We start from the raw sequence: 24,082 nt of genomic DNA, 5'->3' as shown, positions 1-24,082 counted from the left end.
CTCTGGATAAGAGCGTCTGCTAAATGACTTAAATGTAAATGTAAATGTAACTCAGTAAAATCTATGAAATTGTTGCATGTTGTGTTTATATTGTTGTTCAGTTTATATCAATATTTGCGCATGTAGGATTTTCCACCGACATTTCTCGCATAATTAATTTGACCAACACAAAAAGATCGGACCATGTCAAACGAACTAATTATCTGTCTGCATTCATAACAATGATACCTAAACTTCCTGTTTCCATGACAGCTGTCGTGATTTTTTATTTTTATACGACTTAACTCTCCTGTATGGAAACGTGGTTTGTGACTGTATTTATAGAACTCTTTGCATATAAAAAGATATACCAGCTGTAAATCAAACGCTTTTTATTTCTCCATATAGAAAAAGAATTAAGTTAAATCGGGAAACAGTCCATCAGAAATTCACCATCTTGTTTTTCCAACCGATGGTCCGTGATACATTTATATAACATTTGTCCCATAAATGGAAAAAAAAAGAAAGTAAGAAAATGTCAATACTATGTTCACAGTAATAAATATTAAAAACAAAAATATTTTGTACATTGATATATATATATATATATGTATATATATAAACAAAATGGTTGAACAATAAACAATGATGAATCCATTATTTAAATTACCAAGGCATCGGTAACCATGGCCACTAAGATTCTGTAATAAATTCAATAAGGTGATATCTCAGACTGTAGTGCGTCACTGTAAATAAAAAATAAAAATCATAGTGCAAGTTATTTCCTGCAACTTCCAAAACAAATAAGAATGACAATGAGGACAAAGTAAATAGTATCTAGTACAGCCCCTGCATGTCTTTCCTCCTGGACTACTACTGCATCTCTGTAGTCTTGGCAACGACACGTCCTGCTGCGTGTGAAACCATGGCCACTTTCAGGACCAGGCTCTTTTGGAAAATTATTTTGAAACCAACAAGAAAAATAAAACATAGCAATTATTTTTTTTTTTTCTCTTTCTTTTTTTTACAACTTCCTCACACTCAATTCTGTCATAATCATAAATCAAACCGGCATCATTCATTTGTGCACATATGTGTGTGTATATCACGTTGTGTGTGTGTGTGTGTGTGTGTGTTTGTGCACAGTCTGTGTACACAAGTCAATCAAAGTAATATAAAAGAAATGCATAGAAAAATAAGAATTACCATTGGTAGCCCCTTAATAGGGCTACTGCCATGTAACACGTTGTGACACGGAGCAAGGCAGAAACAGTACCTTGCAAAATTATTCATTTTATTGTTTCACAAAGTGGAATTAAAATGGATTTAATTGTAATTTTCTGTCAACAAAGTACTCGAAATGTCAAAGTGGAAGAAAAATGTTAACGTTTAAGACTGCGTAAGTATTCGGCTCCCTGAGTCAATACATGTTATAAATCCCTTTGGCAGCGGTTACGTCTGTGAGTCTTCTTGGGTAAGTCTCGAAGAGCGTTGCACACCTTAAATCGTACAATAACTGCCCATTTTTATTTTCAAAATTCTTCAAGCTCTGTCAAGGTGTTGGTGGATCATGGCTAGACAGCTATTTTCAAGTCTTGCCATAGATTTTCAAGCAGATTTAAATCAAAACTGTAAGTTGGCCACTCAGGAATATTTCCCAGCCTCCTTGGTCAGCAACTCCAGTGTAGATTTTGCCTTGTGTTTTAGGTTATTGTCCTGCTGAAAAGGTGAATTCATCTCCCAGTGTCTGGTGGAAAGCAGACTGAAAGCAGGTTTTCCTCTACGATTTTGACCGTGCTTTGCTCCACCTAGTTTCTTTTTATCCTGAAAACCTCCTCAGTATTTGCCGATGTCCAATTTGTAAGTCGCTCTGGATAAGAGCGTCTGCTAAATGACTTAAATGTAAATGTAAATGTCAAGCATACCCATAACATGATGCAGCCACCAGCATGCTTGAATATAAGGAGGCAGTTAGGTACTTTGTGTTGTATTTTCCCCAAACAGAAGGCTTTGCATTTAGGCCAAAAAAAAGTGTATTTCTGTGCAGTGTTTTCTTCTTCTTCTCACGTTGCTGCATACAAGATGTTTGTTTTTGAATATTTTTTTATTCTGTATATTTGCATTCTTGTCACTGTTATTTAAGTCATTATTGTGGAGTCACTACAAATGTTGATCCAACCTCTGTTTTCATCCCATCACAGCCATTTGAACTTGACCGTTTAAAAAAAAAATCACCATGGTAACATCCTTGAACCGTTTCATCCCTGTCCTGTAGCTCAGTTCAGAAGGACGACTGTATCTCTGAGGGTTTTAATACATCATCCACAGCGTAATTATTAACGTGACCAACGCTTAAAGAGATGTTCAAATTCAACGTTTGATTTGATATTGTTACCCATCCACATGATTTTTTGAATGACGAACCAATCTTCTCTCCGCCATACAATATTCGTAATGTCCCTCTTCACAGATTCAACTACAAAGACCAGGGAGCTTTTCAAAATCCTCGCAAAAAAACCCCAGACATTTAAAAAAAAAAAACGAGGATTTTGAAAAGCTCCCTGGTTTTTATAGTTGAATCTGTGAAGAGGGACATTACAAATATTGTATGGCGGAGAGAGAGGAAGGGTTCGTCATTCAAAAACAATGTTAACCCCTATTTGTCCATATCACTTATTACGTACGTGATTTGTAAAGTCACATTTTACTCCTGAACTAATTTAAGCCTCAACAAAAAGGGGCTGAATACTTAACGCTATCACATTTGTTTTAAATCTTTTAAACTGTTTGAATTCCACTTTGACACACTACATGGTTGACTAATAAAATACATTTTAAATCCCACTTTTTTTTTTTTTTTTGCAACACAATATAAATGGGAAGAAATCCAAGGGGGTATGAATACTTTTGCAAGTTACTGTAGATGTGTGTTCATGTGTGGACTGCCATCTGCCTCCGCCACCGCCACTCTCCCCTGGATTCCTTTTCCCCTCAAAACATATAGAGTTCGTCCTAAACAGCACCCTATACTGCAAAAAGTAGTGCCTTGTGAAAAGTAGTGCACTATATATGAAATACGGTGCCATTTTTGAATGCAGATATGGGCCCTTTTTTCCCCCCATTCGATTTGCTCAACTCCTGCGGTCCCTCAACTCCTGCGGTCCCTCAACTCCTGCGGTCCTCTCTCCTTTGGGAAAAAAGGTCAAAGGTAAATGGAGGAGGCGAGGAGAGGGAAAGTGGACGGAAAATACGCTTGTATGAAATGAAACGCTCCCTTTTCCACTCCTGTTCCATCAGGCAAATGATGTTGACAAGGGTGGATTCCAAAATAAATGTGTTACGTGATAAATACTAAATGAAGTTAGTTACGCAATACATTTTCTAGATAAAGGATAAATAGCATATCGTTGTTTTTTGTTTTTGTTTTTTTAAACGTGTCCATCCTTTTCTCCTCTGACAATTACAACGGCTGATTCAAAATGGTGTGTGGCAGATATCACAAACTCTTCCGTTGTAGGATACACTTGTGCTTCCTCGACCAAAAGGAGGCTTTAGACAAGGAGGGGAGGACCGTCTTCCGTTCGCCTACTAACGAACCCGACACACTCCTCGACCACTCATCGGTTTCCGGGTCACGGAGGAGAGGACAGAGGACAGAGAGGAGAGTGGACGGAAGAGAGAGGACAGAGGAGAGACGACAGAGAGGAGAGTGGACGGAAGAGAGGAGGGTGGATCCCTTCCTTTCCTCACTGTCAGCAGGCTGGTCTGCTCTTCGGCCTGCAGTAAGGTGAACCCTGACCTCTAACTCGTGACTGGGTTACTCCCAGAAGGACTAGGGTGTAGTCATTAGGGCAGACCGTATACACCCCAGGTTTCAAAACAGAAAACAAGCATTTCTCATTCGACCACAGTTTATCATCCACCTGAACCAGTGGCTCTGTCAGACCTCGGCCCCCAGCTCTATGACCCCAGTCTCTACGATGGGGACCGGTTTATCAACCAGTGGCTCAGTCAAACCTCGGCCCCCAGCTCTATGACCCCAGTCTCTACGATGGGGACCAGCTTATCATCCACCTGAACCAGCAGGATGGTCTTGTCTATATGGGAGCGGCTGGTGAGGTCACGGCTACAAGGCACCCACCGGTGAATCACCTGGAGAGAAAGGTTGGTGTTGGAGGGGGGGAGAGAGAGAAGGATTGGTGACGAAGACAGCAGAGGGGAGGAAGCATGAAGGAATTGGGGGGGGGAGTGAGAGAGAGCGAGGAGAGAGAGAGATAAGAGGTGAGTAAGAACAGAAAGTAATTCCTTGATATGTATGAATACATTTAATATAATATTGAAAACAACATCAATATATTGAAGTTTTAATAAAAATGTTAGAAGTGATAAATGTAAAACTGAGATGTGTACCACTGGTAGTAATATGAAGTGATCGTAAACTGAGCTGAGGGAGTAGAGAACTTACATGCCCCTCCATGCCCTCCAGGGGGCACCAGTCCCTCCAGCAGCTGCGTCCTGCCCTCAACCTCACCGTCTCATCAGGCCACTGCAGCTCCTTCCGCTTAGACAGGTTAATGACCTCCAGCACCTGGCTCACATCCACGAGCTGGTGGGAGAAGAACATTCAATCACATGCAGTCAAGATCAGCACCATCAAGTAACAGAATTTTGTTTTGTTGGGTTATCAAAAGCAGTGTTTCTCAACTCCAGTCCTCGATACACCCCCCCCCCCCCCCCTCCTACATAAGTACACATTTTTACTGTAGCCCCGTACAAGCACACCTCATTCAACTTAACAAGGGCTTGAGGATTAGTTGACAAGTTGAATCTAGCGTGCTTGTCCGAGGCTACAGTAAAAACGTGTACTGTTGGGGGTCCTGCAGGAATGGATTTGAGAAACACGATCTAAAGAAACGTATCCATTTGAAAATGACTTATAATGTTTCTTTACCCTGAAAGCAGTCTATGGAAAAAGGAACCATAACTCATTTTGTAATTTAGGTGAACTGTCCCTTTAATACCTCTGTTAAACAGCCGGTGTTGATTTAAAACAGTTATATCGAAGAGTTACGATTTTTTTCTCCTGACCGACCTGCACTCTGTAGGAAATGTCGTCTCGTCGTACGGCGGACAGAGCCGGGACGTGTTGGTGGTGGTGGTGGTGATGACCCAGCGGGTCCACTATGGCGCTACCCAGCCCGTCGTTCCCCAGCAGGCCTACTAGGGTGTGTCTCTTACAGGGCGGGATACTGTGGGAGGAGAGGGAGGCAGAGGGGCCGGCAGGGTCCGAGGACGACCCCGAGCCCAGGCGGAGCTGCAGGGAGGTGGGGAGGGTGCGGAGGGACAGCTGACTGGTGGACGAGCGTCGGCAAGGCTCCAGGCCTGTGGCTGAGGTACGGAGAGACGAGTGGCGGCTGCTGTTATAGCGGTACGATGAAGACTGGCTGGTTACGGAGGCTCGGGCCGGGGAGTGGTGCACAAGACCAGACTGAACCGATTGGGAGCTCTGACTGGTCCCTGAATGGAGAGGAGAGATACAGGTTAGTTGGTGCCTGAATGGAGAGGAGAGATACAGGTTAGTTGGTCCCTGAATGGAGAGGACAGGAGAGATACAGGTTAGTTGGTCCCTGAATGGAGAGGAGAGATACAGGTTAGTTGGTCCCTGAATGGAGAGGACAGGAGAGATACAGGTTAGTTGGTCCCTGAATGGAGAGGAGAGATACAGGTTAGTTGGTCCCTGAATGGACAGGAGAGATACAGGTTAGTTGGTGCCTGTATGGAGAGATACAGGTTAGTTGGTGCCTGGTATGGAGAGATACAGGTTAGTTGGTGCCTGTATGGAGAGATACAGGTTGGTTGGTGCCTGTATGGAGAGATACAGGTTAGTTGGTGCCTGTATGGACAGATACAGGTTAGTTGGTGCCTGTATGGAGAGATACAGGTTAGTTGGTGCCTGTATGGAGAGATACAGGTTAGTTGGTGCCTGTATGGACAGATACAGGTTAGTTGGTGCCTGTATGGAGAGATACAGGTTGGTTGGTGCCTGTATGGAGAGATACAGGTTAGTTGGTCCCTGAATGGAGAGATACAGGTTAGTTGGTGCCTGTATGGACAGATACAGGTTAGTTGGTGCCTGTATGGAGAGATACAGGTTAGTTGGTGCCTGTATGGAGAGATACAGGTTAGTTGGTGCCTGTATGGACAGATACAGGTTAGTTGGTGCCTGTATGGAGAGATACAGGTTAGTTGGTGCCTGTATGGAGAGATACAGGTTGGTTGATACCTGTATGGAGAGATACAGGTTAGTTGGTGCCTGTATGGACAGATACAGGTTAGTTGGTGCCTGTATGGAGAGATACAGGTTAGTTGGTGCCTGGTATGGAGAGATACAGGTTAGTTGGTGCCTGTATGGAGAGATACAGGTTGGTTGGTGCCTGTATGGAGAGATACAGGTTAGTTGGTGCCTGTATGGAGAGATACAGGTTGGTTGGTGCCTGAATGGACAGATACAGGTTGGTTGGTGCCTGAATGGACAGATACAGGTTGGTTGGTGCCTGTATGGACAGATACAGGTTAGTTGGTGCCTGTATGGAGAGATACAGGTTAGTTGGTGCCTGAATGGAGAGATACAGGTTGGTTGGTGCCTGGTATGGACATATACAGGTTAGTTGGTGCCTGTATGGAGAGATACAGGTTGGTTGGTGCCTGGTATGGACAGATACAGGTTAGTTGGTGCCTGTATGGACAGATACAGGTTAGTTGGTGCCTGTATAGAGAGATACAGGTTAGTTGGTGCCTGTATGGAGAGATACAGGTTGGTTGGTGCCTGTATGGAGAGATACAGGTTAGTTGGTCCCTGAATGGAGAGATACAGGTTAGTTGGTGCCTGGTATGGAGAGATACAGGTTGGTTGGTGCCTGAATGGACAGATACAGGTTAGTTGGTGCCTGTATGGAGAGATACAGGTTAGTTGGTGCCTGTATAGAGAGATACATGTTGGTTGGTGCCTGTATGGAGAGATACAGGTTGGTTGGTGCCTGTATAGAGAGATACATGTTGGTTGGTGCCTGTATGGAGAGATACAGGTTGGTTGGTGCCTGGTATGGAGAGATATATGTTGGTTGGTGCCTGTATAGAGAGATACATGTTGGTTGGTGCCTGTATAGAGAGATACATGTTGGTTGGTGCCTGTATGGAGAGATACAGGTTGGTTGGTGCCTGGTATGGAGAGATATATGTTGGTTGGTGCCTGTATGGAGAGATACAGGTTAGTTGGTGCCTGTATGGAGAGATACAGGTTGGTTGGTGCCTGTATGGAGAGATACAGGTTGGTTGGTGCCTGAATGGACAGATACAGGTTGGTTGGTGCCTGTATGGACAGATACATGATGGTTGGTGCCTGGTATGGAGAGATACAGGTTAGTTGGTGCCTGAATGGAGAGATACAGGTTGGTTGGTGCCTGTATGGAGAGATACAGGTTGGTTGGTCCCTGAATGGACAGATACAGGTTAGTTGGTGCCTGTGTGGAGGACAAGAGAGAAGGTAACCGGGTTAGTTGGGAACACATCAGAACTCTTCAATAACAACCTGGTCAAGTGATATCTGGAAAACATTTTAGAGATTTGTTAATTTTCAGTCGGAATTGAAAAGGACTCACCCCAGCCCTGGTGGTGGTGTCCGTGGTGATGGTCCTCACCAATAGTGTGTGGCTGGTAGGCCAGGGGAACGGCCGGTCTTGACAGCCCCCCCTGGGACACCGAGCTCTGCTGAGAGTCACCGCTCAGCCCTGTCCCGTTACCACTGGTACAGGACAAGCCCCCTGCATCAGAATCCTCAATGTTCCCACCACTGTTACAGCCAGCTCCACAGCCCTTACGCAATCTACAGAGAGAGAGAGGAGAGGAAGAAGGGGGAGAGAGGGAAGATGGGGGAGAGAGGGAAAGAAAGGGGGGGAGAGCGAGGGGGAACAGAGAGAGAGAGATGGAGGAACGAGAGAGGAGGAAGAAGAGAGCGAGAGGGGAGGGACAAGAGAGCGAGGGGGGAGAGAGAGAGGGACAAGACAGCGAGAGCGGAGGGAGAAGAGAGAGGAGGGAGAAGAGAGAGGGGGGGGGAGAGAGGGGAGAGAGAAGAGAGGGGGGAGAGAGAAGAGAGGGGGAGAGAGAAAGGGGGAGGGACAAGAGAGCGAGAGCGGAGGGAGAAGAGAGAGGGGGGAGAGAGAGGGAGAGAAGAGAGGGGGGAGAGAGAGAGAGGGGAGGGACAAGAGAGCGAGAGCGGAGGGAGAAGAGAGAGGGGGGAGAGAGAGGGAGAGAAGAGAGGGGGGAGAGAGAGAGGGGGGAAAGAAGAGAGGGGAGAGAGAAAGGGGGAGAGAAGAGAGGGGGGAGAGAGAGAGGGGGGAAGAAGAGAGGGGGAGAGAGAAAGGGGGAGAGAGAGAGGGGGAGAGAGAGAGGGGGAGGGAGAAAGAAGAGAGAGGATGAGAGAGAGAGGGAAGAGGGGGGAGAGAGAGGGAGAGAGAAGAGAGGGGGGAGAGAGAAGAGGGGGAGAGAGAGAGGGGGGAAAGAGAAGAGAGAGGGAGAGAGAAAGGGGGAGAGAGAGAGGGGGAGGGAGAAAGAAGAGAGAGGAGGAGAGAGAGAGAGGGGAGAGGGAAGAGGGGGGAGAGAGAGGGGGAGGGAGAGAGAAGAGAGGGGGGAGAGAGAGAAGAGAGAGAGAAGAGAGAGGGGGGAGAGAGAAGAGAGAGGGGGAGAGCGAGATGTGTGAAACAGATCGAGAGAGATCATCCTGCTGGCTGAATGCTTTGAACCTGACTAAAACACCTATTAAGTAAAGTACATTGCTCTAACTGTGGTGGGATTACAGATGAAACACAGTGACAGCCCGCTGGCACAAATAATGACAGAAATACATCTGGCAATACATCATGTGTCACAGTGTTTTACAGTAACCAGGCCAAGACCCCCAAAAGCAAGCACAGTGTTTTACAGTAACCAGGCCAAGACCCCCAAAAAGCAAGCACAGTGTTTTACAGTAACCAGGCCAAGACCCCAAAAAGCAAGCAGAGTGTTTTACAGTAACCAGGCCAAGACCCCAAAAAGCAAGCACAGTGTTTTACAGTAACCAGGCCAAGACCCCCAAAAAGCAAGCACAGTGTTTTACAGTAACCAGGCCAAGACCCCAAAAAGCAAGCAGTGTTTTACAGTAACCAGGCCAAGACCCCAAAAAGCAAGCAGAGTGTTTTACAGTAACCAGGCCAAGACCCCCAAAAAGCAAGCACAGTGTTTTACAGTAACCAGGCCAAGACCCCAAAAAGTAAGCACAGTGTTTTACAGTAACCAGGCCAAGACCCCAAAAAGCAAGCACAGTGTTTTACAGTAACCAGGCCAAGACCCCAAAAAGCAAGCACAGTGTTTTACAGTAACCAGGCCAAGACCCCCAAAAGCAAGCACAGTGTTTTACAGTAACCAGGCCAAGACCCCCAAAAGCAAGCACAGTGTTTTACAGTAACTAGGCCAAGACCCCCAAAAGCAAGCAGAACCACAGTGGCAAGTTAACTCCCTAGAATACATTTTAAAGAGAGGGTCCCAATACTATCTACTTTCTCCTGAAGTGTACACTCGTTCACTACTTCCCCCACAAATCTACAATCTTTGGATTGGTAGAGGCATGCGCCAATGGGAGTTTCCACCATATCTGTTATACCAGTCATTGCTTTTTAAAATCAGTGAAGAGAAGTGAACAAGTGCACACTTTAGGAGGGACGAAAGATAATTGGGACATACGCAGAATGCTGATTGGTCCTCCCAGGATGTGACCTACCTGTGCCAGGTACTGACAATTAAGTTCCTTATATTGCCAATGCTGATTGGTCCTCCCAGGATGTGACCTAGCTGTGTGTGTGAGTTGCAATAGGACGTAGTCAGGGGCGACACGTAGATGGGGTATCCAATGGGCTGGTCACACGAGGAGTTGATCATGTTGCGTAACGCCTGTTTGGCGTTCTGGATGCTTCCGCGTTCTGGGTTCCTGTTCCGTAAGAACACCAGCTCCTGCTGCTGTCCCGCCCACAAACCACGGACACACTCCTTATTCACCTGCAGGAGGATGATCACACACAATCCATTTAGATACTTCATACAGTCCCGTTGTGTAACACAAGTTAAAACCTCTACCGACCCCCCACTCCCGGATCCGGGATCCTCCTCATCAGAAAGGCTGACTAGCATAGCCTAGCCTAGCCTAGCGCCACAGGGAATATCATATAATATAATTTCATGAAATCACAAGTCCAATACAGCAAATGAAAGATAAACATCTTGTGAATCCAGCCAACATGTCCGATTTTTAAAAAGTTTTACAGCGAAAACACAACATATATTTATGTTAGCTCACCACAATAGCCCAAGTTAATGAATGTATAACTGACATGGAGAGTTGAGCCTAACCTACTGTCCATAAAACCTGGTTTCCTTTCTGTCCTCTCATCCTATCTTCCCCCCGCATGTTTCTTTCAGCACTTCCTGGCTATCTTTCCCCCCCGCATGTTTCTTTTAGGCACTTCCTGGCTATCTTTCCCCCCCGCATGTTTCTTTTAGGCACTTCCTGGCTATCTTTCCCCCCCGCATGTTTCTTTCAGCACTTCCTGGCTATCTTTCCCCCCCGCATGTTTCTTTCAGCACTTCCTGGCTATCTTTCCCCCCCGCATGTTTCTTTTAGGCACTTCCTGGCTATCTTTCCTCCCTGCATGTTTCTTTTAGGCACTTCCTGGCTATCTTTCCTCCCTGCATGTTTCTTTTAGGCACTTCCTGGCTATCTTTCCTCCCCGCATGTTTCTTTTAGGCACTTCCTGGCTATCTTTCCTCCCTGCATGTTTCTTTTAGGCACTTCCTGGCTATCTTTCCCCCCTGCATGTTTCTTTTAGGCACTTCCTGGCTATCTTTCCCCCCTGCATGTTTCTTTTAGGCACTTCCTGGCTATCTTTCCCCCCTGCATGTTTCTTTTAGGCACTTCCTGGCTATCTTTCCTCCCTGCATGTTTCTTTTAGGCACTTCCTGGCTATCTTTCCTCCCCGCATGTTTCTTTTAGGCACTTCCTTGCTATCTTCCCCCCCGCATGTTTCTTTTAGGCACTTCCTGGCTATCTTTCCCCCCCGCATGTTTCTTTTAGGCACTTCCTGGCTATCTTTCCCCCCCGCATGTTTCTTTTAGGCACTTCCTGGCTATCTTCCCCCCCGCATGTTTCTTTTAGGCACTTCCTGGCTATCTTTCCTCCCTGCATGTTTCTTTTAGGCACTTCCTGGCTCTCTACCCCCCCGCATGTTTCTTTTAGGCACTTCCTGGCTATCTTCCCCCCCGCATGTTTCTTTTAGGCACTTCCTGGCTATCTTTCCTCCCTGCCTGTTTCTTTTAGGCACTTCCTGGCTATCTTTCCCTTACATGTTTCTTTCAGCACTTCCTGGCTATCTTTCCCCCCCGCATGTTTCTTTTAGGCACTTCCTGGCTATCTTTCCTCCCTGCATGTTTCTTTCAGCACTTCCTGGCTATCTTTCCTCCCTGCATGTTTCTTTTAGGCACTTCCTGGCTATCTTTCCCCCCCCCATGTTTCTTTTAGGCACTTCCTGTCTATCTTTCCCTTACATTTTTCTTTCAGCACTTCCTCTGGTTCAGGCTTCTGATGATGTTGGTGAACACTGGTCTCTCCCTCTCACTCTCTCCAAGATCTGTCCTGGTCTCCCTTCTCTCTCACGGTCTCCTCTCTTCCCTAAGACCTGGTCTCCCTTCTCTCTCACGGTCTCCTCTCCTCCCTAAGACCTGTCCTGGTCTCCCTGGTCTCTCACGGTCTCCTCTCCTCCCTAAGACCTGTCCTGGTCTCCCTGGTCTCTCACGGTCTCCTCTCCTTCCTAAGACCTGTCCTGGTTTCCCTTCTCTCTCACGGTCTCCTCTCCTCCCTAAGACCTGGTCTCCCTTCTCTCTCACGGTCTCCTCTCCTCCCTAAGACCTGGTCTCCCTTCTCTCTCACGGTCTCCTCTCTTCCCTAAGACCTGGTCTCCCTTCTCTCTCACGGTCTCCTCTCCTCCCTAAGACCTGTCCTGGTCTCCCTTCTCTCTCACGGTCTCCTCTCTTCCCTAAGACCTGGTCTCCCTTCTCTCTCACGGTCTCTTCTCCTTCCTAAGACCTGTCCTGGTCTCCCCTCTCTCTCTCACGGTCTCCTCTCCTTCCTAAGACCTGTCCTGGTCTCCCCTCTCTCTCTCACGGTCTCCTCTCCTTCCTAAGCTCGGTCCTGGTCTCCTCTCTCTCTCATGGTCTCCTCTCCTCCCTAAGACCTGTCCTGGTCTCCTCTCTCTCACGGTCTCCTCTCCTTCCTAAGACCTGTCCTGGTCTCCCCTCTCTCTCACGGTCTCCTCTCCTCCCTAAGACCTGTCCTGGTCTCCTCTCTCTCACGGTCTCCTCTCCTTCCTAAGCTCGGTCCTTGCCTCCTCTGTCACCAGGTCTGTGGCACCTTGATGACCCTAAAGCTGAGGCATCATCTGTTGAGCACGATGACCTACTAACCTTGATGACCCTAAAGCTGAGGTACCGTCTGTTGAGCACGATGACCTACTAACCTTGATGAACCTAAAGCTGAGGCATCGTCTGTTGAGCACGATGACCTACTAACCTTGATGACCCTAAAGCTGAGGTACCGTCTGTTGAGCACGATGACCTACTAACCTTGATGACCCTAAAGCTGAGGTATCGTCTGTTGAGCACGATGACCTACTAACCTTGATGACCCTAAAGCTGAGGTACCGTCTGTTGAGCACGATGACCTACTAACCTTGATGAACCTAAAGCTGAGGCATCGTCTGTTGAGCACGATGACCTACTAACCTTGATGACCCTAAAGCTGAGGTACCGTCTGTTGAGCACGATGACCTACTAACCTTGATGACCCTAAAGATGAGGTACCGTCTGTTGAGCACGATGACCTACTAACCTTGATGACCCTAAAGCTGAGGTATCGTCTGTTGAGCACGATGATCTTGTACTCGTTGGTTCCCTCGTCCAGGACGTGACGCAGGGCGAGCAGTGAGGGCGAGTTGGAGAGCACGGCGCTGCGCCAGGCCGGGTCACCCTCGTGGGCGATCACCAGGTTCTGCTGGTGAGACGAGATGGCCTGGAACAGAACCACCGGCTCGTCATACTCATCTGGAGACGTGAAGTGGTCCTGGGAGAGAAAAAGACAGGAGGGGAGAGTTCCTTAAAGTCCAATGACGTTGTTTCTGGTTTCTCAGCTAGTACATCCCAGGCAACTCTCACCTGGTGTAGTTTGAGTGACATGCGTATCCCAGGCACCTCTCACCTGGTGTAGTTTGAGTGACATGCGTATCCCAGGCAACTCTCACCTGGTGTAGTTTGAGTGACATGCGTATCCCAGGCACCTCTCACCTGGTGTAGTTTGAGTGACATGCGTATCCCAGGCACCTCTCACCTGGTGTAGTTTGAGTGACATGCGTATCCCAGGCAACTCTCACCTGGTGTAGTTTGAGTGACATGCGTATCCCAGGCAACTCTCACCTGGTGTAGTTTGAGTGACATGCGTATCCCAGGCACCTCTCACCTGGTGTAGTTTGAGTGACATGCGTATCCCAGGCAACTCTCACCTGGTGTAGTTTGAGTGACATGCGTATCCCAGGCACCTCTCACCTGGTGTAGTTTGAGTGACATGCGTATCCCAGGCACCTCTCACCTGGTGTAGTTTGAGTGACATGCGTATCCCAGGCAACTCTCACCTGGTGTAGTTTGAGTGACATGCGTATCCCAGGCAACTCTCACCTGGTGTAGTTTGAGTGACATGCGTATCCCAGGCAACTCTCACCTGGTGTAGTTTGAGTGACATGCGTATCCCAGGCAACTCTCACCTGGTGTAGTTTGAGTGACATGCGTATCCCAGGCACCTCTCACCTGGTGTAGTTTGAGTGACATGCGTATCCCAGGCAACTCTCACCTGGTGTAGTTTGAGTGACATGCGTATCCCAGGCAACTCTCACCTGGTGTAGTTTGAGTGACATGCGTATCCCAGGCAACTCTCACCTGGTGTAGTTTGAGTGACATGCGTATCCCAGGCAACTCTCACCTGGTGTAGTTTGAGTGACATGCGTATCCCAGGCAGCTCTCACCTGGTGTAGTTTGAGTAACATGCGTATCCCAGGCAACTCTCACCTGGTGTAGTTTGAGTGACATGCGTATCCCAGGCAACTCTCACCTGGTGTAGTTTGAGTGACATGCGTATCCCAGGCAACTCTCACCTGGTGTAGTTTGAGTGACATGCGTATCCCAGGCAACTCTCACCTGGTGTAGTTTGAGTGACATGCGTATCCCAGGCAACTCTCACCTGGTGTAGTTTGAGTGACATGCGTATCCCAGGCAACTCTCACCTGGTGTAGTTTGAGTGACATGCGTATCCCAGGCACCTCTCACCTGGTGTAGTTTGAGTAACATGCGTATCCCAGGCAACTCTCACCTGGTGTAGTTTGAGTGACATGCGTATCCCAGGCAACTCTCACCTGGTGTAGTTTGAGTGACATGCGTATCCCAGGCAACTCTCACCTGGTGTAGTTTGAGTGACATGCGTATCCCAGGCAACTCTCACCTGGTGTAGTTTGAGTGACATGCGTATCCCAGGCAACTCTCACCTGGTGTAGTTTGAGTGACATGCGTATCCCAGGCAACTCTCACCTGGTGTAGTTTGAGTGACATGCGTATCCCAGGCAACTCTCACCTGGTGTAGTTTGAGTGACATGCGTATCCCAGGCACCACCACCTTCCTCAGTAGTTCCATGTCGGCAAAGATCCACTCATCTCTCACCGAGGAGATCCGGAAGTCTCCCTTGAACAGCGCGTGGAGCCCATACAGGAAAGACTCCAGGTTACTGGGGAGGAGGGAGACACGGGAGAGAGGGAGACACGGGAGAGAGGGAGACATGGGAGAGAGGGAGAGACGGGAGAGAGGGAAAACACGGGAGACCGGGAGAGAGGGAGACACGGGAGAGAGGGAGACACGGGAGACAGGGAGAGAGGGAGACACGGAGAGACGGAGACACGGGAGACAGGGAGACACGGGAGAGAGGGATACACGGGAGAGAGGGAGACACGGGAGAGAGGGAGACACGGGAGAGAGGGAGACACGGGAGACACGGGAGAGAGGGAGACACGGGAGAGAGGGAGACACGGGAGAGAGGGAGACACGGGAGAGAGGGAGACACGGGAGAGAGGGAGACACGGGAGAGAGGGAGACAGAGAAGTCATGAAATGGTAACAAAATATAAATCTCTCAAAAACACACTAGCTGTGTTGGAATACCCATAGTACATTCTGTATACTATCATACCACCCTGTACACTACCACCCTGTACACTACCACCCTGTACACTACTACCACCCTGTACACTACTACCACCCTGTACACTACTACCACCCTGTACACTACTACCACCCTGTACACTACCACCACCTTGTACACTACCACCACCTTGTACACTACCACCACCCTGTACACTACCACCACCCTGTACACTACTACCACCCTGTACACTACCACCACGTACACTACCACCCTGTACACTACCACCACCCTGTACACTACCACCCTGTACACTACTACCACCCTGTACACTACTACCACCCTGTACACTACTACCACCCTGTACACTACTACCACCCTGTACACTACCACCCTGTACACTACTACCACCCTGTACACTACTACCACCCTGTACACTACTACCACCCTGTACACTACCACCACCCTGTACACTACCACCACCCTGTACACTACCACCACCCTGTACACTACCACCCTGTACACTACTACCACCCTGTACACTACTACCACCCTGTACACTACCACCACCCTGTACACTACCACCACCCTGTACACTACCACCACCCTGTACACTACCACCACCCTGTACACTACCACCACCCTGTACACTACCACCACCCTGTACACTACCACCACCCTGTACACTACTACCACCCTGTACACTACTACCACCCTGTACACTACCACCACCCTGTACACTACCACCACCCTGTACACTACCACCACCCTGTACACTACCACCACCCTGTACACTACCACCACCCTGTACACTACCACCACCCTGTACACTACTACCACCCTGTACACTACCACCACCCTGTACACTACTACCACCCTGTACACTACTACCACCCTGTACACTACTACCACCCTGTACACTACTACCACCCTGTACACTACCACCACCCTGTACACTACCACCCTGTACACTACCACCACCCTGTACACTACCACCACCCTGTACACTACTACCACCCTGTACACTACTACCACCCTGTACACTACCACCACCCTGTACACTACCACCACCCTGTACACTACCACCACCCTGTACACTACTACCACCCTGTACACTACTACCACCCTGTACACTACCACCACCCTGTACACTACCACCACCCTGTACACTACTACCACCCTGTACACTACCACCACCCTGTACACTACCACCACCCTGTACACTACCACCACCCTGTACACTACCACCACCCTGTACACTACTACCCTGTACACTACTACCACCCTGTACACTACCACCACCCTGTACACTACCACCACCCTGTACACTACTACCACCCTGTACACTACTACCACCCTGTACACTACTACCACCCTGTACACTACTACCACCCTGTACACTACCACCACCCTGTACACTACCACCACCCTGTACACTACTACCACCCTGTACACTACTACCACCCTGTACACTACCACCCTGTACACTACTACCACCCTGTACACTACCACCCCCTTTACACTACTACCACCCTGTACACTACTACCACCCTGTACACTACTACCACCCTGTACACTACCACCCTGTACACTACTACCACCCTGTACACTACCACCCTGTACACTACCACCACCCTGTACACTACCACCCTGTACACCACCACCCTGTACACCACCACCCTGTACACCACCACCCTGTACACCACCACCCTGTACACTACTACCACCCTGTACACTACCACCCTGTACACTACCACCACCCTGTACACTACCACCACCCTGTACACTACCACCACCCTGTACACTACTACCACCCTGTACACTACTACCACCCTGTACACTACCACCACCCTGTACACTACCACCACCCTGTACACTACTACCACCCTGTACACTACTACCACCATGTACACTACCACCACCCTGTACACTACCACCACCCTGTACACTACCACCACCCTGTACACTACCACCACCCTGTACACTACCACCACCCTGTACACCACCACCCTGTACACTACTACCACCCTGTACACTTCTACCACCCTGTACACTACTACCACCCTGTACACTACTACCACCCTGTACACTACCACCACCCTGTACACTACTACCACCCTGTACACTACCACCACCCTGTACACTACCACCCTGTACAATACTACCACCCTGTACACTACCACCACCCTGTACACTACCACCACCCTGTACACTACCACCACCCTGTACACTACTACCACCCTGTACACTACTACCACCCTGTACACTACCACCACCCTGTACACTACTACCACCCTGTACACTACTACCACCCTGTACACTACTACCACCCTGTACACTACTACCACCCTGTACACTACCACCCTGTACACTACCACCACCCTGTACACTACCACCACCCTGTACACTACCACCACCCTGTACACTACTACCACCCTGTACACTACCACCACCCTGTACACTACCACCACCCTGTACACTACTACCACCCTGTACACTACTACCACCCTGTACACTACTACCACCCTGTACACTACTACCACCCTGTACACTACTACCACCCTGTACACTACTACCACCCTGTACACTACTACCCAGTACACTACTACCACCCTGTACACTACTACCACCCTGTACACTACCACCCTGTACACTACCACCCTGTACACTACCACCACCCTGTACACTAACACCCTGTACACTACCACCCTGTACACCACCACCCTGTACACTACTACCACCCTGTACACTACCACCCTGTACACTACCACCACCCTGTACACTACCACCACCCTGTACACTACCACCACCCTGTACACTACTACCACCCTGTCCACTACCACCACCCTGTACACTACTACCACCCTGTACACTACTACCACCCTGTACACTACTACCACCCTGTACACTACCACCACCCTGTACACTACCACCACCCTGTACACTACCACCACCCTGTACACTACCACCACCCTGTACACTACTACCACCCTGTACACTACTACCACCCTGTACACTACTACCACCCTGTACACTACCACCACCCTGTACACTACTACCCTGTACACTACTACCACCCTGTACACTACCACCACCCTGTACACTACCACCACCCTGTACACTACCACCACCCTGTACACTACCACCACCCTGTACACTACCACCACCCTGTACACTACTACCACCCTGTACACTACCACCCTGTACACTACCACCCTGTACACTACCACCACCCTGTACACTACTACCACCCTGTACACTACTACCACCCTGTACACTACTACCACCCTGTACACTACTACCACCCTGTACACTACTACCACCCTGTACACTACTACCACCCTGTACACTACTACCACCCTGTACACTACCACCACCCTGTACACTACCACCACCCTGTACACTACCACCACCCTGTACACTACCACCACCCTGTACACTACCACCACCCTGTACACTACTACCACCCTGTACACTACTACCACCCTGTACACTACCACCACCCTGTACACTACCACCACCCTGTACACTACCACCACCCTGTACACTACCACCACCCTGTACACTACCACCACCCTGTACACTACTACCACCCTGTACACTACTACCACCCTGTACACTACCACCACCCTGTACACTACCACCACCCTGTACACTACCACCACCCTGTACACTACTACCACCCTGTACACTACTACCACCCTGTACACTACCACCACCCTGTACACTACCACCACCCTGTACACTACTACCACCCTGTACACTACTACCACCCTGTACACTACTACCACCCTGTACACTACCACCACCCTGTACACTACCACCCTGTACACTACCACCACCCTGTACACTACCACCACCCTGTACACTACCACCACCCTGTACACTACTACCACCCTGTACACTACTACCACCCTGTACACTACCACCACCCTGTACACTACCACCACCCTGTACACTACCACCACCCTGTACACTACTACCACCCTGTACACTACTACCACCCTGTACACTACCACCACCCTGTACACTACCACCACCCTGTACACTACTACCACCCTGTACACTACCACCACCCTGTACACTACCACCACCCTGTACACTACCACCACCCTGTACACTACTACCCTGTACACTACTACCACCCTGTACACTACCACCACCCTGTACACTACCACCACCCTGTACACTACTACCACCCTGTACACTACTACCACCCTGTACACTACTACCACCCTGTACACTACTACCACCCTGTACACTACCACCACCCTGTACACTACCACCACCCTGTACACTACCACCACCCTGTACACTACTACCACCCTGTACACTACTACCACCCTGTACACTACCACCCTGTACACTACTACCACCCTGTACACTACCACCCTGTACACTACTACCACCCTGTACACTACTACCACCCTGTACACTACTACCACCCTGTACACTACCACCCTGTACACTACTACCACCCTGTACACTACCACCCTGTACACTACCACCACCCTGTACACTACCACCCTGTACACTACCACCCTGTACACCACCACCCTGTACACCACCACCCTGTACACCACCACCCTGTACACTACTACCACCCTGTACACTACCACCCTGTACACTACCACCACCCTGTACACTACCACCACCCTGTACACTACTACCACCCTGTACACTACTACCACCCTGTACACTACCACCACCCTGTACACTACCACCACCCTGTACACTACCACCACCCTGTACACTACTACCACCCTGTACACTACCACCACCATGTACACTACCACCACCCTGTACACTACCACCACCCTGTACACTACCACCACCCTGTACACTACCACCACCCTGTACACTACCACCACCCTGTACACCACCACCCTGTACACTACTACCACCCTGTACACTTCTACCACCCTGTACACTACTACCACCCTGTACACTACTACCACCCTGTACACTACCACCACCCTGTACACTACTACCACCCTGTACACTACCACCACCCTGTACACTACCACCACCCTGTACAATACTACCACCCTGTACACTACCACCACCCTGTACACTACCACCACCCTGTACACTACTACCACCCTGTACACTACTACCACCCTGTACACTACCACCACCCTGTACACTACTACCACCCTGTACACTACTACCACCCTGTACACTACTACCACCCTGTACACTACTACCACCCTGTACACTACCACCACCCTGTACACTACCACCACCCTGTACACTACCACCACCCTGTACACTACCACCACCCTGTACACTACTACCACCCTGTACACTACCACCACCCTGTACACTACCACCACCCTGTACACTACTACCACCCTGTACACTACTACCACCCTGTACACTACTACCACCCTGTACACTACTACCACCCTGTACACTACTACCCAGTACACTACTACCACCCTGTACACTACTACCACCCTGTACACTACCACCCTGTACACTACCACCACCCTGTACACTAACACCCTGTACACTACCACCCTGTACACCACCACCCTGTACACTACTACCACCCTGTACACTACCACCCTGTACACTACCACCACCCTGTACACTACCACCACCCTGTACACTACCACCACCCTGTACACTACTACCACCCTGTACACTACCACCACCCTGTACACTACTACCACCCTGTACACTACTACCACCCTGTACACTACTACCACCCTGTACACTACTACCACCCTGTACACTACCACCACCCTGTACACTACCACCACCCTGTACACTACCACCACCCTGTACACTACCACCCTGTACACTACCACCCTGTACACTACTACCACCCTGTACACTACTACCACCCTGTACACTACTACCACCCTGTACACTACCACCCTGTACACTACCACCACCCTGTACACTACTACCCTGTACACTACTACCACCCTGTACACTACTACCACCCTGTACACTACCACCACCCTGTACACTACCACCACCCTGTACACTACCACCACCCTGTACACTACTACCACCCTGTACACTACCACCCTGTACACTACTACCACCCTGTACACTACCACCCTGTACACTACCACCCTGTACACTACTACCACCCTGTACACTACTACCACCCTGTACACTACTACCACCCTGTACACTACTACCACCCTGTACACTACCACCCTGTACACTACCACCACCCTGTACACTACCACCACCCTGTACACTACCACCACCCTGTACACTACCACCCTGTACACAACCACCCTGTACACCACCACCCTGTACACCACCACCCTGTACACCACCACCCTGTACACTACTACCACCCTGTACACCACCACCCTGTACACTACCACCACCCTGTACACTACCACCACCCTGTACACTACTACCACCCTGTACACTACTACCACCCTGTACACTACTACCACCCTGTACACTACCACCACCCTGTACACTACTACCACCCTGTACACTACTACCACCCTGTACACTACCACCACCCTGTACACTACCACCACCCTGTACACTACCACCACCCTGTACACTACTACCACCCTGTACACTACCACCACCCTGTACACTACCACCACCCTGTACACTACCACCACCCTGTACACTACCACCACCCTGTACACTACCACCACCCTGTACACTACTACCACCCTGTACACTACCACCACCCTGTACACTACCACCACCCTGTACACTACTACCACCCTGTACACTACTACCACCCTGTACACTACTACCACCCTGTACACTACCACCCTGTACACTACTACCACCCTGTACACTACCACCACCCTGTACACTACCACCACCCTGTACACTACCACCACCCTGTACACTACTACCACCCTCTACACTACCACCACCCTGTACACTACTACCACCCTGTACACTACTACCACCCTGTACACTACTACCACCCTGTACACTACCACCCTGTACACTACCACCCTGTACACTACCACCACCCTGTACACCACCACCCTGTACACCACCACCCTGTACACTACTACCACCCTGTACACTACTACCACCCTGTACACTACTACCACCCTGTACACTACTACCACCCTGTACACTACTACCACCCTGTACACTACTACCACCCTGTACACTACCACCCTGTACACTACCACCACCCTGTACACTACCACCCTGTACACCACCACCCTGTACACTACTACCACCCTGTACACTACTACCACCCTGTACACTACCACCCTGTACACTACCACCACCCTGTACACTACCACCACCCTGTACACTACCACCACCCTGTACACTACTACCACCCTGTACACTACCACCCTGTACACTACCACCACCCTGTACACTACTACCACCCTGTACACTACTACCACCCTGTACACTACTACCACCCTGTACACTACCACCACCCTGTACACTACCACCACCCTGTACACTACCACCACCCTGTACACTACCTACTACCACCCTGTACACTACCTACTACCACCCTGTACACTACCACCCTGTACACTACCACCACCCTGTACACTACTACCACCCTGTACACTACTACCACCCTGTACACTACTACCACCCTGTACACTACCACCACCCTGTACACTACCACCACCCTGTACACTACCACCACCCTGTACACTACCACCACCCTGTACACTACTACCACCCTGTACACTACTACCACCCTGTACACTACTACCACCCTGTACACTACTACCACCCTGTACACTACTACCACCCTGTACACTACCACCACCCTGTACACTACTACCACCCTGTACACTACCACCACCCTGTACACTACCACCACCCTGTACACTACTACCACCCTGTACACTACTACCACCCTGTACACTACTACCACCCTGTACACTACCACCCTGTACACTACCACCCTGTACACTACTACCCAGTACACTACTACCACCCTGTACACTACTACCACCCTGTACACTACCACCCTGTACATTACCACCACCCTGTACACTACCACCACCCTGTACACCACCACCCTGTACACTACTACCACCCTGTACACCACCACCCTGTACACTACTACCACCCTGTACACTACCACCCTGTACACTACCACCACCCTGTACACTACCACCACCCTGTACACTACCACCACCCTGTACACTACTACCACCCTGTACACTACCACCCTGTACACTACCACCACCCTGTACACTACTACCACCCTGTACACTACTACCACCCTGTACACTACTACCACCCTGTACACTACTACCACCCTGTACACTACCACCACCCTGTACACTACCACCACCCTGTACACTACCACCCTGTACACTACTACCACCCTGTACACTACTACCACCCTGTACACTACTACCACCCTGTACACTACTACCACCCTGTACACTACTACCACCCTGTACACTACTACCACCCTGTACACTACCACCACCCTGTACACTACCACCCTGTACACTACTACCACCCTGTACACTACCACCACCCTGTACACTACTACCACCCTGTACACTACCACCACCCTGTACACAACCACCACCCTGTACACCACCACCCTGTACACTACTACCACCCTGTACACTACTACCCTGTACACTACTACCACCCTGTACACTCCTACCACCCTGTACACTACTACCACCCTGTACACTACCACCCTGTACACTACCACCACCCTGTACACTACTACCCTGTACACTACTACCACCCTGTACACTACTACCACCCTGTACACTACTACCACCCTGTACACTACCACCACCCTGTACACTACCACCACCCTGTACACTACCACCA

At 49.7% G+C, this 24,082-nt stretch overlaps 1 protein-coding gene across 2 annotated transcripts in view; it reads right to left on the bottom strand.

Moving 5' to 3' along the window:
• Positions 1 to 354: 354 nt before the first annotated feature.
• pcnx1 (pecanex 1) overlaps positions 355 to 24,082 on the bottom strand; it is a 142,257-nt gene continuing 118,529 nt past the window's right edge. For both annotated transcript variants that reach the window (XM_071366861.1, XM_071366862.1), the window contains 7 exons: positions 14,732 to 14,882; positions 12,947 to 13,177; positions 9,791 to 10,065; positions 7,638 to 7,861; positions 5,072 to 5,496; positions 4,445 to 4,585; positions 355 to 4,131 (listed from right to left, as the gene is read on the bottom strand). In XM_071366861.1, the coding sequence (XP_071222962.1) occupies positions 3,991 to 4,131; positions 4,445 to 4,585; positions 5,072 to 5,496; positions 7,638 to 7,861; positions 9,791 to 10,065; positions 12,947 to 13,177; positions 14,732 to 14,882 (1,588 nt within the window). In that variant the 3' untranslated portion in view covers positions 355 to 3,990. The remainder of the gene's footprint in view (positions 4,132 to 4,444; positions 4,586 to 5,071; positions 5,497 to 7,637; positions 7,862 to 9,790; positions 10,066 to 12,946; positions 13,178 to 14,731; positions 14,883 to 24,082) is intronic.

Source organism: Salvelinus alpinus, chromosome 25 (assembly GCF_045679555.1).
Source record: "Salvelinus alpinus chromosome 25, SLU_Salpinus.1, whole genome shotgun sequence".
Classification (NCBI taxonomy): Eukaryota; Metazoa; Chordata; class Actinopteri; order Salmoniformes; family Salmonidae; genus Salvelinus; species Salvelinus alpinus.
The sequence above is the reverse complement of the archived record's forward strand: the minus strand, read 5'-3'. Positions and strand labels throughout refer to the sequence as shown.